General features: G+C 47.8%; 1 protein-coding gene across 1 annotated transcript in view; it reads right to left on the reverse strand.

The window, feature by feature from the left end:
• The window catches only part of adad1 (adenosine deaminase domain containing 1 (testis-specific)), a gene marked incomplete at both ends in the record, with an annotated part of 68,788 nt that extends 54,134 nt beyond the window's left edge, over window positions 1-14,654 (reverse strand). Inside the window, 3 exons of the mRNA XM_084338891.1 lie at window positions 45-212; window positions 13,620-13,772; window positions 14,627-14,654. Coding sequence (XP_084195017.1) covers window positions 45-212; window positions 13,620-13,772; window positions 14,627-14,654 — 349 coding nt within the window. The remainder of the gene's footprint in view (window positions 1-44; window positions 213-13,619; window positions 13,773-14,626) is intronic.
• Window positions 14,655-15,477: the final 823 nt, after the last annotated feature.

Raw genomic sequence — 15,477 nt, forward strand, 5'->3', positions numbered from 1 at the left:
CCCAAAAAGAGGCTTCGGGGAAACAGCCGTACTGGAAGACTCACCTGCTGCCTCTGGACCCAGCGCCTCGCACCCCAGCGTGGGCAGCAGAGCCTCCAGGGCGAGCTCAGCAGCCTGGAGTCTGGCCAGCTTCTTGGTGACCCCCATCCCCGTCTTGTACACCACTCCGTCCACCACCGCGCAGAAGGCAAAGAACAGGCCTGGAACGTTGCCTGGATCAACGGAAGAATATAAATAATATATCCGTGTTTTTCTACTACATTATTTCAGCAATGGGCTGCTGGGAATTGCTCCCAATTCATTGCGACATTAACCTATTGGTAAACAAACGTATTGCTGAAAATATACACTATGACTGCTGTTGTGACATGGTTAGGGTCTTTACTCTGATAGTACCAAAAACTGAGTCCTTTGGATTGATATGTATGAGCCAGCTGGACAGAGATTCAGGAGACAAAGGTGAATTCAATCGATGGAGAACGAGGAACAGTCCTGGAGTCCAGAGCCCTCCACGGGCAATGGCTCTAGAATGACGACACAACCATGGCATTATATACTATGTGGGAGTTCCAAATTTAGCGAGCCACTGGTTAATAATGGATGATCCGACAGGCTTGGCATATAAGGTCTGGCGATGTTCAGGTCTGCTCCTCCTCAGTGGCTTGTGGCCGGAGGCACTGGTCATCAGGTCACACAGGTCATCAGGTCAAAGTATTTCTGGGTGCCTGGCCTGGCTTGGTCACCGGACCCCACAGCCACATTCCAGATTGGGGGAGACCTATGGTTGACCAGAGGAGCTGGATGTAAGATATTAATGAACTATAAAATAACTAGGGCTGACCTTCAAAGCTTTTTTTGGCAATCGAAGCTTCGGGGCCGAGCTTCGATTTTAATTCGAAGCTTCGAAAGAAAGAAAAAAAGAAATAATTTTTTTTTTTAATATTTTTAATTTTTATCATGTTGTGGGACTTGTACAGCACTTTGGTAAACGTTGTTGTTTTTAAATGTGCTCTATAAATAAAGTGGGTTGGATTAATTAATTAAGTAGCCCCTTTCGTGACTGAGCCAACAAGGTTTCACTCGGCTGTGTGATTTAATTCAAGGTGGATCGCTGTTGTCGTTTGAACAACTTCAGATTTCATGGGAACTACCAATCCCCCAAATCAAGAATGTTTAAAATGAATGAAGTAAGATTTAGATTATTTGAAATATGGCCTGTGTAGACTAAACTATGCACAGAATTATGTGAGTCTACAAGGTCCGGATTCTACATGGTCCGGCAATGTAGACCTTGTAGACTCCACTACAGACCAATTATCAGTGAATGTTCATGCATTTTTAAGAAGGGCAACTTCCACAAAAAAACAAAGAACTCACCAAAACATCTCAGTAGCACCTTATCTAAATGTTCTATTTCATATATGGAGATTCATATTTATTTATGTATTGCATGCATTTCTACATTTGATTTCCTATTTTGTTTATTCATCCCAGTATCTTTCTTTCTTACGTGTGTAATTCTACAAGGCATGTAGGTGTATATGTGTTTGAGGATGATATCCTTCAAACAGGCAATAGTGATGATATAATTTGGGCAGTGCTGAGCTGGGTTACTTTCCTCCAGTGTATTTGCCCCCCGGCCCCACCCAATGGCCCCATGCACACACACACAAATATCGAAGTAAAAAATTTAAATAAAATTTAAACTTCGATTTTTTTTTTATGTTCGAAGCTTGTGCCATCGAACGAAGCTTCGAAGTATTTAAGACAGCCCAAATTATTATTATTATTATTATTATTATTATTATACATTTGTCATAGCAGAGGGCCTAATTAGTTTGAGATACCATAAGTTACCTAGAAAACATTTTGATGAGTGAGACTGATTATAGCCTATCATAATCTAGAACTAGGTTATGTCATATTGTAGGCTGTTTAACAAAAATAAAATAGATTTCCGTTGTCTTTATACAGTATGTATGAACCATTAATGGGCAATTGTCAAATGTCTCTGTATAAATCACGTTTGTGACTAAGCCATAGAGATGCTGTGTTTACTAGCTTTCAGCACAGCAGTTTAGGCTCTGTATAGCTTATTATTAGGCTTTTCAATTTATTTTCTATTCTTGCGAATAGCATTGTGGACATTTTCTAATGCTGTAGTCACGAGAGCCAGCATAGCCCATCCAACGAACGTTGGCACCAACGGCACGACCACAGCACCGACAGGAGCCACCGCAGCACGCAACGCCAGCCACCACAACCATCGACAATCGCAGCGAGGATCCCCACTGATCAACGCCAGCTAGCCAGCCCCAACTAGGACTACAGCTGGCCAGCTAGCCAGCCCCAACCAGGACTACAGCTGGCCAGCTAGCCAGCCCCAACCAGGACTACAGCTCGCCAGCTACACAAGCCAACACCAGCTAGCCAGCCCCAACCAGAACTACAGCTCGCCAGCTACACAAGCCAACACCAGCTAGCCAGCCCCAACCAGAACTACAGCTCGCCAGCTACACAAGCCAACACCAGCTAGCCAGCCCCAACCAGAACTACAGCTCGCCAGCTACACAAGCCAACACCAGCTAGCCAGCCCCAACCAGAACTACAGCTCGCCAGCTACACAAGCCAACGCCAGCCGAGTTCCCCCCATGCTGAATGTGCCAGTCAGCACACGCTGCCAGAGTGAACTCGGCTAACGTTAGCCCACACAGCCAGTCAGCACACGCTGCCAGAGTAAACTCGGCTAACGTTAGCCCACACAGCCAGTCAGCACACGCTGCCAGAGTAAACTGGGCTAACGTTAGCCCACTCAGCTAGCCAGCACACGCTGCCAGAGTAAACTCGGCTAACGTCGTTAGCCCACACAGCTAGCCAACCACAACTCGAGCCAAAGCCAGCCAGCCAACGCCAATCAACAAAGATCCTCACCGCGACTGCCGATGGCCACGACAACCAACGCTGCGCGCCACAGCAGCCCCCATCAGCACTGCAGTCGTGCCACCGATGCCAACACTCGCCGGACGAGCCATGCCAGCTTCCGTCCCAACTAGTTTGTTGTTCTTCATTCCAGAAGGTTGCTTCCGGTAAACTAGCGCAACGTCACCAATGACAGCAGCGCTGTGCTCCAATAGGAAGGCATTCGCATGCATAAATGAATACATAAATGTTTTTTTTAAAAGTACCGTTTTCCCCCAAACGCAGTATAGTATAATTTCAAACACTCAAGTTCAAGTTCAAGTTCAAGTTCTTTAATAGTTGTCATACAGAAGTACAGAATACTTTCATACAAAATGCTTCTTACTGTTACGCTCCAGAGACTGTGCTAGACAAGATAGTATCAAATAACATAATAACATAATATAGCATCTAGTACCGCGGGTACTATACCAATACCGGTATACCGTGCAACCCTAGTGTGTGTGTGTGTATTAGGGGTGGGACGATACATCAATCTAATTATCAATGATCCAATAGGATCGATGCAAGTGCAACGTAAATAGATCTGTTCATATCAATACCCTTATTTTGAAAATCCCAAGCCCAAGTGGATTCACACGAGATCATCACGAGAGATGTGAAAACAGACCATCTGGCAGCAACAACAGCACGTGTGTGAACACGTTACAGGAGGGCTCCAGAGTGCAGCCTATTTGGTCACATTTTGCTACCCGAAATAAGTCCCTGCTTTTTTTTGTGCTAATGAAATAGAGTAACATAGGTCTGAACTTGAACTTGTGTACTGACGTTTTTCTGTAGTAGTTGCAATATCCAAAATAATTGGTATGGCTGAGAAAACACACTGGGTCCATAGTCAGAGTCTTGTGTAGTACATGTCCAAATTTCATAAGAATCCATTCAGAAATGAGTGATTAGGAGCGATTTTGGTAAAATGTGAGAAAAAAAAGGTCTGCGGGTTTCCATTTTCTCATAGACTCCAATGCATTCTACGAATATTTAACTACCCGTTTTCGCTTGTGACTTTTCACCTAGATCCCTGATTTGCACATCCCCACGTGGGGTATCATTGGAAAGCCACACTCACTGGTTACAACCCTGTCCAATAATTCTCGAGATCGCCAAATGATTGAGGAGCTAGATCCTCGGGGGTCCGCGGGCGGTAGGGATGGGTACCTTTCACATTTGAACCGATACGGTACCGGTACCTGTGAATCGATACCGGTACCCAACGGTACCTTTTTTCGGTACTTTAGTCTCAAGAAATTTAATTGACCTACCTCAGTCGTGAAAAAAAATCCAAACTTCAAATAACTACAATTTCGACAGTTTTCGGCTTGTCATTGCTCTGACTGCTTTGTTGTTGAATCAAGTCAAATCCTAGGTAAGCATATATTGTGCGTGTGAACGTTGACATGAAAAAAATAAAAAATAAAATGAATCGATACTCGGTAGTACTAGGGGTGCACCGATGTATCGGTCGGGTATCGGTATCGGCCGATAAGTGCCTTGTTGACTGCAATGCTCGAATGTGCCGATGGCAGTAGCCGATAAATGTCCATCAATTTGTGTAGCGTCAAGACAAAATAAAGTTCACTCGCGACCTGCACAACGCCCCCCCCCCCCCCCCCCCCACACACACACACACACAAGCTACTGCATCAAAGTTACTACTTATGATTAACAAGGCATTCGTTTTGTGGCATTAACGTTATATAGTTAGTGTTACACGTTCAATAACATCAGCATATTATTTACCCAAACGTAGCAAGCGTTCATACTAGCTCAGTTCCTTCCGTTGCTCACAGAGCCCTGAGTTTTACCCATTCTGCAATCTGTTAATAACGTTTTCACTCAGACACATGTATAGAAAGGCTTTGTTTTATTATAACATTAGTTGCAGTAAAATCATTATGCCTCATTTAAGTCATCCTGCGGAGCTAAAAGCTAAACGTCAGCCGCGCCGCCATTGTTGTTGTTGTAGAAAAGCTCTCGTCAACTCAAAATCAATGGCGGACAAAAGCCGAAGTAAAAAATGTATACGTGCTTGCGGATTGGTGGTAACAGCAGAGGCGGGTGCAAGCGGTGTGTGACGTAATTGGCAGAATCGACTGTCAATCAAAATGTCATTGGTTGAGACAATAGTATCCAGCTGCAGCCCAGCAGGTAGACCATGCTGGGAGAACTAGTATCTAGCTGCAGCCCTGCAGAACATACTGAGAGAGATAGTGCTATTTCTTGATGTTTCCTTTTTTTAAGTAAGTAAAGAGGCCTATGTTCATATCGGTGAGCACAATTTGTAACACAAATATACAGTAGTTTCATAAAAAAATATATATATATATTACAAAAAAAAATTAAATTTAAAGATATTTTAAAAATAATTGTTGCCACAAATATCGGAATCGGTATCGGTATCGGCCGATTGTGTTAGTTGAACAATCGGTATCGGTATCTGTGGCAAATTTTCATATCGGTGCATCCCTAGGTAGTACCGACGTGTTTCGGTTCGGTACCTCAAAAGTACCGAATTCGGTACCCATCCCTAGCGGGCGGTAACCAAAAAAAAAAGAATTGGCGCACGCCTCATATATATATATTAGCATTTCAATTAATCGATGCATCGTTACACCCCTAATATATTGTATTTAAAAATATGCACAACAGAGCCGCCTGCGTGTGTGCGTCCCAGACCAGATGAGGAGTTTGATAGTATTTACTGAGGATGGCCAGATAATGTTGATATTTTAACTTAATTACATTTATACATGATCATGCACTCTCTCTCTCCACTCTCTCTCTCCACTCTCTGCCTCCACTCTCTGTCTCCACTCTCTGTCTCCACTCTGTCTCCACTCTGTCTCCACTCTCTCTCTCCACTCTCTGTCTCCACTCTGTCTCCACTCTGTCTCCACTCTGTCTCCACTCTGTCTCCACTCTCTCTCTCCACTCTCTCTCCACTCCCTCTCTCCACTCCCTCTCTCCACTCTCTCTCCACTCCCTCTCTCCACTCCCTCTCTCCACTCTCTCTCCACTCCCTCTCTCCACTCTCTCTCTCCACTCTCTGCCTCCACTCTCTGTCTCCACTCTGTCTCCACTCCCTCTCTCTCCACTCTCTCTCTACACTCTCTCTCCACTCTCTCTCCACTCTCTCTCTCTCCACTCTCTCTCTCCACTCTCTCTCCACTCTCTCTGTCTCCACTCTCTCTCTCCACTCTCTCTCCACTCTCTCTCCACTCTCTCTGCCTCCACTATCTCTCTCCACTCTCTGCCTCCACTCTCTGCCTCCACTCTCTCTCCACTCTCTCTCTCCACTCTCTCTCCACTCTCTGCCTCCACTCTCTCTCTCTCCACTATCTCTCTCCACTCTCTGCCTCCACTATCTCTCTCCACTCTCTGCCTCCACTCTCTCTCCACTCTCTCTCTCCACTCTCTCTCTCCACTCTCTGCCTCCACTCTCTCTCTCCACTCTCTGCCTCCACTCTCTCTCCACTCTCTCTCTCCACTCCCTCTCTCCACTCTCTCTCTCTCCACTATCTCTCTCCACTCTCTGCCTCCACTATCTCTCTCCACTCTCTGCCTCCACTCTCTCTCCACTCTCTCTCTCCACTCCCTCTCTCCACTCTCTCTGCCTCCACTATCTCTCTCCACTCTCTGCCTCCACTCTCTCTCCACTCTCTCTCTCCACTCTCTCTCCACTCTCTGTCTCCACTCTCTCTCTCCACCTCCACTCTCTCTCTCCACTCTCTGCCTCCACTCTCTGTCTCCACCTCCACTCCCTCTCTCCACTCTCTCTGCCTCCACTATCTCTCTCCACTCTCTGTCTCCACTCTCTCTCTCCACCTCTCCACTCTCTGTCTCCACTCTCTCTGCCTCCACTCTCTCTCTCCACTCTCTGCCTCCACTCTCTCTCTCCACTCTCTGCCTCCACTCTCTCTCTCCACTCTCTCTCTCCACTCCCTCTCTCCACTCTCTCTGCACTCTCTCTCTCCACTCTCTCTCCACTCTCTGCCTCCACTCTCTCTCTCTCCACTCTCTCTCTCTCCACTCTCTCTCTCTCTCCACTCTCTCTCTCCACTCTCTCTGTCTCCACTCTCTCTCTCCACTCTCTCTGTCTCCTCTCTCTGCCTCCACTCTCTGCCTCCACTCTCTGCCTCCACTCTCTCTCCACTCTCTCTCTCCACTCTCTGCCTCCACTCTCTGTCTCCACTCTCTCTCTCCACTCTCTCTCTCCACTCTCTGCCTCCACTCTCTCTCTCCACTCTGTCTCTCCACTCTCTCTCTCCACTCTCTCTGCCTCCACTCTCTCTCTCCACTCTCTGCCTCCACTCTGTCTCTCCACTCTCTCTCTCTCCACTCTCTCTCTCCACTCTCTGTCTCCACTCTCTGTCTCCACTCTCTGCCTCCACTCTCTCTCTCCTCTCTCTCTCCACTCTCTCTCCACTCCCTCTCTCCACTCCCTCTCTCCACTCCCTCTCTCCACTCCCTCTCTCCACTCCCTCTCTCCACTCTCTCTCTCCACTCTCTCTGCCTCCACTCTCTGCCTCCACTCTCTGCCTCCACTCTCTGCCTCCACTCTCTGCCTCCACTCTCTCTCTCCACTCTCTCTCTCCACTCTCTCTCTCCACTCCCTCTCTCCACTCTCTCTGCCTCCACTCTCTCTCTCCACTCTCTGCCTCCACTCTCTCTCTCCACTCTCTCTCTCTCCACTCTCTCTCTCCACTCTCTCTCTCCACTCTCTCTCTCCACTCTCTCTCCACTCCCTCTCTCCACTCTCTCTGCCTCCACTCTCTCTCTCCACTCTCTCTCCACTCCCTCTCTCCACTCTCTCTGCCTCCACTCTCTCTCTCCACTCTCTCTCTCCACTCTCTCTCCACTCCCTCTCTCCACTCTCTCTCTCTCCACTCTCTCTCTCCACTCTCTCTGCCTCCACTCTCTCTCTCCACTCTCTCTCCACTCTCTCTCTCCACTCTCTGCCTCCACTCTCTCTCCACTCCCTCTCTCCACTCTCTCTCTCCACTATCTCTCTCCACTCTCTCTCTCCACTCTCTCTCTCCACTCTCTCTCTCCACTCTCTCTGTCTCCACTCTCTCTCTCCACTCTCTCTGTCTCCACTCTCTGCCTCCACTCTCTGCCTCCACTCTCTCTCTCCACTCTCTCTCCACTCTCTCTCTCCACTCTCTGCCTCCACTCTCTGTCTCCACTCTCTCTCTCCACTCTCTCTCTCCACTCTCTGCCTCCACTCTCTCTCTCCACTCTGTCTCTCCACTCTCTCTCTCCACTCTCTCTGCCTCCACTCTCTCTCTCCACTCTCTGCCTCCACTCTGTCTCTCCACTCTCTCTCTCTCCACTCTCTCTCTCCACTCTCTGTCTCCACTCTCTGTCTCCACTCTCTGCCTCCACTCTCTCTCTCCTCTCTCTCTCCACTCTCTCTCCACTCCCTCTCTCCACTCCCTCTCTCCACTCCCTCTCTCCACTCCCTCTCTCCACTCTCTCTCTCCACTCTCTCTGCCTCCACTCTCTGTCTCCACTCTCTCTCTCCACTCTCTCTCTCCACTCTCTCTCTCCACTCTCTGTCTCCACTCTCTCTCTCCACTCTCTCTCTCCACTCTGTCTCTCCACTCTCTCTCTCCACTCTCTGTCTCCACTCTCTCTCTCCACTCTCTCTCTCCACTCTCTGCCTCCACTCTCTCTCTCCACTCTCTCTCTCCACTCTCTCTCCACTCTCTCTCTCCACTCTCTCTCTCCACTCTCTCTCTCCACTCTCTCTCCACTCCCTCTCTCCACTCTCTCTCTCCACTCTCTGCCTCCACTCTCTGCCTCCACTCCCTCTCTCCACTCTCTCTCTCCACTCTCTGCCTCCACTCTCTCTCTCCACTCTCTCTCTCCACTCTCTCTCCACTCTCTCTCTCCACTCTCTCTCTCCACTCTCTCTCTCCACCTCCACTCTGTCTCTCCACTCTCTCTGCCTCCACTCTCTCTCTCCACTCTCTCTCTCCACTCTCTCTCTCCACACTCTCTGCCTCCACTCTCTCTCCACTCCCTCTCTCCACTCTCTCTCTCCACTCTCTGCCTCCACTCTCTGTCTCCACTCTCTCTCTCCACTCTCTCTCTCCACTCTGTCTCTCCACTCTGTCTCTCCACTCTCTCTCCACTCTGTCTCTCCACTCTCTCTGCCTCCACTCTCTCTCTCCACTCTCTCTCTCCACTCTCTGTCTCCACTCTCTCTCTCCACTCTCTCTCCACTCTCTGTCTCCACTCTCTCTCTCCACTCTCTCTCTCTCCACTCTCTCTCTCCACTCTGTCTCCACTCTCTCTCTCCACTCTCTCTCTCCACTCTCTCTCTCCACTCTCTCTCTCCACTCTCTGCCTCCACTCTCTCTCTCCACTCTCTCTCTCCACCTCCACTCTGTCTCTCCACTCTCTATGCCTCCACTCTCTCTCTCCACTCTCTCTGCCTCCACACTCTCTGCCTCCACTCTCTCTCTCCACTCTCTCTCTCCACTCTCTGCCTCCACTCTCTCTCTCCACTCTCTCTCTCCACCTCCACTCTGTCTCTCCACTCTCTCTCTCCACTCTCTCTCCACTCTCTCTGCCTCCACACTCTCTGCCTCCACTCTCTCTGCCTCCACTCTCTCTCTCCACTCTCTCTCTCTCCACTCTCTCTCTCCACTCTCTCTCTCCACTCTCTGTCTCCACTCTCTCTCTCTCTCCACTCTCTCTCTCCACTCTCTGTCTCCACTCTCTCTCTCCACTCTCTGTCTCCACTCTCCACCTCCACTCCCTCTCTCCACTCTCTCTGCCTCCACTATCTCTCTCCACTCTCTGTCTCCACTCTCTCTCTCCACCTCTCCACTCTCTGTCTCCACTCTCTCTGCCTCCACTCTCTCTCTCCACTCTCTGCCTCCACTCTCTCTCTCCACTCTCTGTCTCCACTCTCTCTCTCCACTCTCTCTCTCCACTCTCTCTCTCCACTCTCTCTCTCCACTCTCTCTGCCTCCACTCTCTCTCTCCACTCTCTCTCTCCACTCTCTCTGCCTCCACTCTCTCTCTCCACTCTCTCCACTCTCTGCCTCCACTCTCTCTCTCCACTCTCTCTCTCCACTCTCTCTCTCCACTCTCTCTCTGCCTCCACTCTCTCTCTCCACTCTCTGCCTCCACTCTCTCTCTCTCCACTCTCTCTCTCCACTCTCTCTGCCCCCACTCTCTCTCTCCACTCTCTCTCTCCACTCTCTCTCTCCACTCTCTGCCTCCACTCTCTGTCTCCACTCTCTCTCTCTCCACTCTCTCTCTCCACTCTCTCTCTCCACTCTCTCTGTCTCCACTCTCTCTCTCTCCACTCTCTCTCTCTCCACTCTCTCTCTCTCCACTCTCTCTCTCCACTCTCTCTCTCCACTCTCTCTCTCCACTCTCTGCCTCCACTCTCTCTCTCCACTCTCTCTCTCCACTCTCTCTCTCCACTCTCTCTCTCCACTCTCTCTCTCCACTCTCTGCCTCCACTCTCTGTCTCCACTCTCTCTGCCTCCACTCTCTGTCTCCACTCTCTCTGCCTCCACTCTCTCTCTCCACTCTCTCTCTCCACTCTCTCTCTCCACTCTCTCTCTCCACTCTCTCTCTCCACTCTCTCTCTCCACTCTCTGCCTCCACTCTCTGCCTCCACTCTCTCTCTCCACTCTCTCTCTCCACTCTCTCTCTCCACTCTCTGTCTCCACTCTCTCTCTCCACTCTCTGTCTCCACTCTCTCTCTCCACTCTCTGTCTCCACTCTCTGCCTCCACTCTCTCTCTCCACTATCTCTCTCCACTCTGTCTCCACTCTCTGTCTCCACTCTCTCTCTCCACTCTCTGTCTCCACTCTCTGTCTCCACTCTCTCTCTCCACTCTCTGTCTCCACTCTCTGTCTCCACTCTCTGCCTCCACTCTCTCTCTCCACTATCTCTCTCCACTCTCTGTCTCCACTCTCTCTCTCCACTCTCTGTCTCCACTCTCTGTCTCCACTCTCTGCCTCCACTCTCTCTCTCCACTATCTCTCTCCACTCTCTGTCTCCACTCTCTCTCTCCACTCTCTCTCTCCACTCTCTGTCTCCACTCTCTGTCTCCACTCTCTGTCTCCACTCTCTGTCTCCACTCTCTGCCTCCACTCTCTGTCTCCACTCTCTGTCTCCACTCTCTGTCTCCACTCTCTGTCTCCACTCTCTGTCTCCACTCTCTCTCTCCACTCTCTGCCTCCACTCTCTCTCTCCACTCTCTGTCTCCACTCTCTCTCTCCACTCTCTGCCTCCACTCTCTGTCTCCACTCTCTGTCTCCACTCTCTGTCTCCACTCTCCGTCTCCACTCAAATTGGCTTTATTGGCATGAAATATTAACATACTTATTGCCAAAGCAAGTTCAACATACAAACAATAACATATATATTAAGCAATAAAATATCATAATATTAGTAATAACAGTAAGGACAATCAACAAGAAACATATTAATTTACAAAATAGTCACTCGATCGGGTAGTCATTTTTCAAGTGTGGCCACTCAGATACATTTTACAGGGCTTGTTCTCTTATTTTGTGACAACAGTCTACATATTTTGCAGCTAATGCTGTACACTGACTTTTCTCCCCACACATGTATAGCAGCTTCTGGTGATCAGGGAGATGGATAAACTGTGCATCAATTTTATTTATTTTATCAAAGAAGACTTCTCTTAGATCCTTGTATTTCTCACAGTATAGCAGGAAGTGAGGTTCTGTCTCAACGTCCCCCTGATGGCAAAGTGAACACAGCCTGGCCTCTCTGGGCAGCCAGTTTTGCCTGTGACGGCCTGTTTCTATGGCGAGGCTATGTCCACTCAGTCTGTACCGTGGCAATGTCTTTCTTAATTTTATCTCATTCACAGTGGTCAGATATTCTGCCACCGTGTACTCTCTGTCTAGGGTCAAATAGAATTCTAATTTACTTTGAGATTTGGTTGATTTGTTCCAATATTCTATATAATTTTCTTTTTGTTTTGAGATTATTTGGTTGGGCCAGATGTCTTGGTGTCTGTCCTGAAGCGTTTGTGGGCAGAGATTTCTGACTAGCTGGCAGAGGGGACTCTTATCTGGGTTCATCTCTTGGCGCTGAAGGGCTTTGTAGTGGTAGGAGTGGGGGTCACTTGATTGGAGGTGTGTGTGAAATTTGATGGCTCGCTTTTGAATGATTAGGGGGTATTGGCCAAGTTCTGCCCTGCATGCATTATTGGCAGTGTGTCTGTGGACCCTAAGTAGGTTTTTGCACAATTCTGCATGCAGTACTTCTAATGGGTGTTTTTCCCATTTTGGGAAGTCTTGGTTAGTTAATGGACCCCACACTTCACTGCCATATAATATTATTGGATTTATTACAGAATTTAGAATTTTGAGCCAGGTCCTAATTGGGATGTCAATTGGAATTTTCCTTTTGATGGCATAAAAAGCCCTTCTTCCCTTCTCCTTCAGTTCATTCACAGCCATATTGAAGTTACCATTATGATTTATTTTCAATCCCAAATATGGGTAGCTTTTTGTGTTTTCTAATATGTGTGTGCCTAATTTAAATGTATTATGTGAACTCTGAGACTCGTGTCTCCTTTGAAAGACCATGACTTTAGTCTTCTTCATGTTTACGTTCAGAGACCATGTCTGGCAGAACTGGTGGAGGATGTCTAGGTTCTGTTGTAGACCCTCTTTAGTGGCTGACAGCAGAACCAGATCATCTGCGTACATCAGTAATTTTACATTGGTATCGTGCAGAGTCAGACCGGGTGCAGTAGAAAGTTCTAATAACTTTGCTAATTCATTTATATATATATTAAACAATGTTGGGCTTAAATTGCACCCCTGGCGGACTCCGCGACCCTGGGTGAAGAAATTTGTTCTTTTATTGCCAATTCTAACAGCACATCTGTTTTTTGTGTACATGGATTTGATCAAGTCATATGTATTTCCTCCAACACCACTTTCTAGAATTTTGAAGAAAAGACCTTTGTGCCAAATTGAATCAAAAGCTTTTTCAAAATCTCTCTGTCTCCACTCTCTCTCTCCACTCACTCTCTGTCTCCACTCTCTCTCTCCACTGTCTCCACTCTCTGTCTCCACTCTCTCTCTCCACTCTCTCTCTCCACTCTGTCTCCACTCTCTGTCTCCACTCTCTGTCTCCACTCTCTGTCTCCACTCTCTGTCTCCACTCTCTGCCTCCACTCTCTGCCTCCACTCTCTCTCTCCACTGTCTCCACTCTCTGTCTCCACTCTCTGTCTCCACTCTCTGCCTCCACTCTCTCTCTCCACTCTGTCTCCACTCTCTGTCTCCACTCTCTGTCTCCACTCTCTGTCTCCACTCTCTGTCTCCACTCTCTGTCTCCACTCTCTGTCTCCACTCTCTGTCTCCACTCTGTCTCCACTCTCTGCCTCCACTCTCTCTCTCCACTCTCTGTCTCCACTCTCTGTCTCCACTCTGTCTCTCCACTCTCTCTCTCCACTCTCTCTCTCCACTCTCTCTCTCCACTCTCTCTCTCCACTCTCTCTCTCTCTCCACTCTCTCTCTCCACTCTCTCTGCCTCCACTCTCTCTCCACTCTCTGCCTCCACTCTCTCTCTCCACTCTGTCTCCACTCTCTCTCTCCACTCTCTCTCTCCACTCTCCACACTCTACCTGTTGTGACGGTCTCCTTCAGCTCCAGTTGGAGGCTCAGCACCTGGGAGAGCTGATGCAGTGCAGACACGGCGTGGGTCTCTCCTCGCTTGTAGCGCTCCATCAGAACCGTTGGCGAGACCTTCGGCTCCTGCCAGTGCTCGTTGGCAGGACCTTTGTTGATCAAATAAAGAAAAAGAAAATAAATCTGACAAGAATACCATGACATTTATTCTCCTCCGACTAACGGGTGGAAATGTTAAAGGGACACTTGACCAAAAACAATGCTGATTTATTTTGCACATAATCTCAACACTCCAAACCGTTTTGCACATGTTCATTTAGTTTGACAGTTAATGAGTAAATTTAGTTTGAATTAGGGATGGGCGTGAGTAATCGGTTACTCGTAGCTATGAAAAATATCTGAAAAAGAAAATCGAAATTATAGATTTTTATGAAAAAAAAAATATATATATATATATTTTTTTACACATCTTTTCACATGCAATATTATAACTGTTTGTTGGTTTCCTTAAACATAATATACGTGAATGAACAAAAATAAGTATCACATTTTTTTTTCTTTCTCTTGAGTAGTAATACACGATCAATCGAGTATAGCATGCGATCAATCGATCTGGATTTTTCTTTAAAATGCCCATCCCTAGTTTGAATATGGTCATCAGTGATGTCATTGTGTTGTGTAAATCAGTGGTTCTCAACTGGTCTAGCCTCGGGACCCAACATTTTCCTTATGCCCGCTCTTAACTGGGAGATATTTTGCATCTTATAAGTTCCTTGCAAGCCACACTGTGCGACACAAATTGAATAATCTTGGGTACGACCATCAATCTGATGCATGTACACTGTGCGATGAGAGTCGTAGGCTACGACGCAGACTACGTAGCGTCATAATAAAGCGTAGCATCATCATAAAGCGTTATCCTGTGTGTCATCAGTGTGCGTCAACCTGACGAGTTGTAAACAAGACGGTCGTGATACGAAGAAGAAGCAGACTGTGAACATGCCAATGTCCAGGAAGCGAACACTTGCCATAGTGGCTATTATGTGCCTAGAGAGGCCGGCTATATTTAAAAAAAAGAGAAAGAGAACAAAGTCGTGGCTAGGGAAAAGAGGCCAACTGGGAATGCCAGTCCTGCAAATGGAACTTGAGGTAAGTAACGTTATTAACGTCAGCATGCTAACGCTACATGTGTCGTAGCCTCCTAATGAATGTTGAGCTTGTTATCACTGCTAGCTTGTGTTGTTCCCAATGCACTCATTAATGTCTGCCTGTTGTACTTCTAGATACTAACGTCAGCATGCTAACGCTACATGTGTCGTACCCTCCTAATGAATGTTGAGCTTGTTTACCTCACTGCTAGCTTGTGTTGTTCTCAATGCACTCATTAAAGTCTGCCTGTTGTACTTCTAGACAGATGATCGAAGTGGATTCAGAAGTCTACTCCGCATGGATGTGGAACAGTTCGATCATCTGCTACAGCTGGTGGCTCCTTATATCTCCAAAGCAGACACCCAGATGAGGAGAGCGATCACTGCCAGAGAGAGACTGTCCATCACACTGCGATACTTAGCAACAGGTAATAATCAGGGGTTGTAGTGGAGGGTAAACCCAAGTGAACTCAGGCTACAGTGTATCCGCGGTGACCAGAATGTAACTATAGAATGTGTCAGTCTAATAGTTCTGATATGCTGCAGTTTGGCACATTTATTTGTCGACGCGCATACATAAATGATATTCTACAATCATTCTCCATGCCGACAGGAGAGTCGTTCACTTCCCTGAGCTTCCAGTACCGTATTGGACAGAGCACTGTTGGTGTGATTGTCAAGGAGACATGCAAGGTGTTGCACCAGG

This window comes from Notolepis coatsorum, assembly GCF_963971535.1.
Source record: "Notolepis coatsorum genome assembly, contig: SCAFFOLD_58, whole genome shotgun sequence".
Lineage (NCBI taxonomy): Eukaryota > Metazoa > Chordata > Actinopteri > Aulopiformes > Paralepididae > Notolepis > Notolepis coatsorum.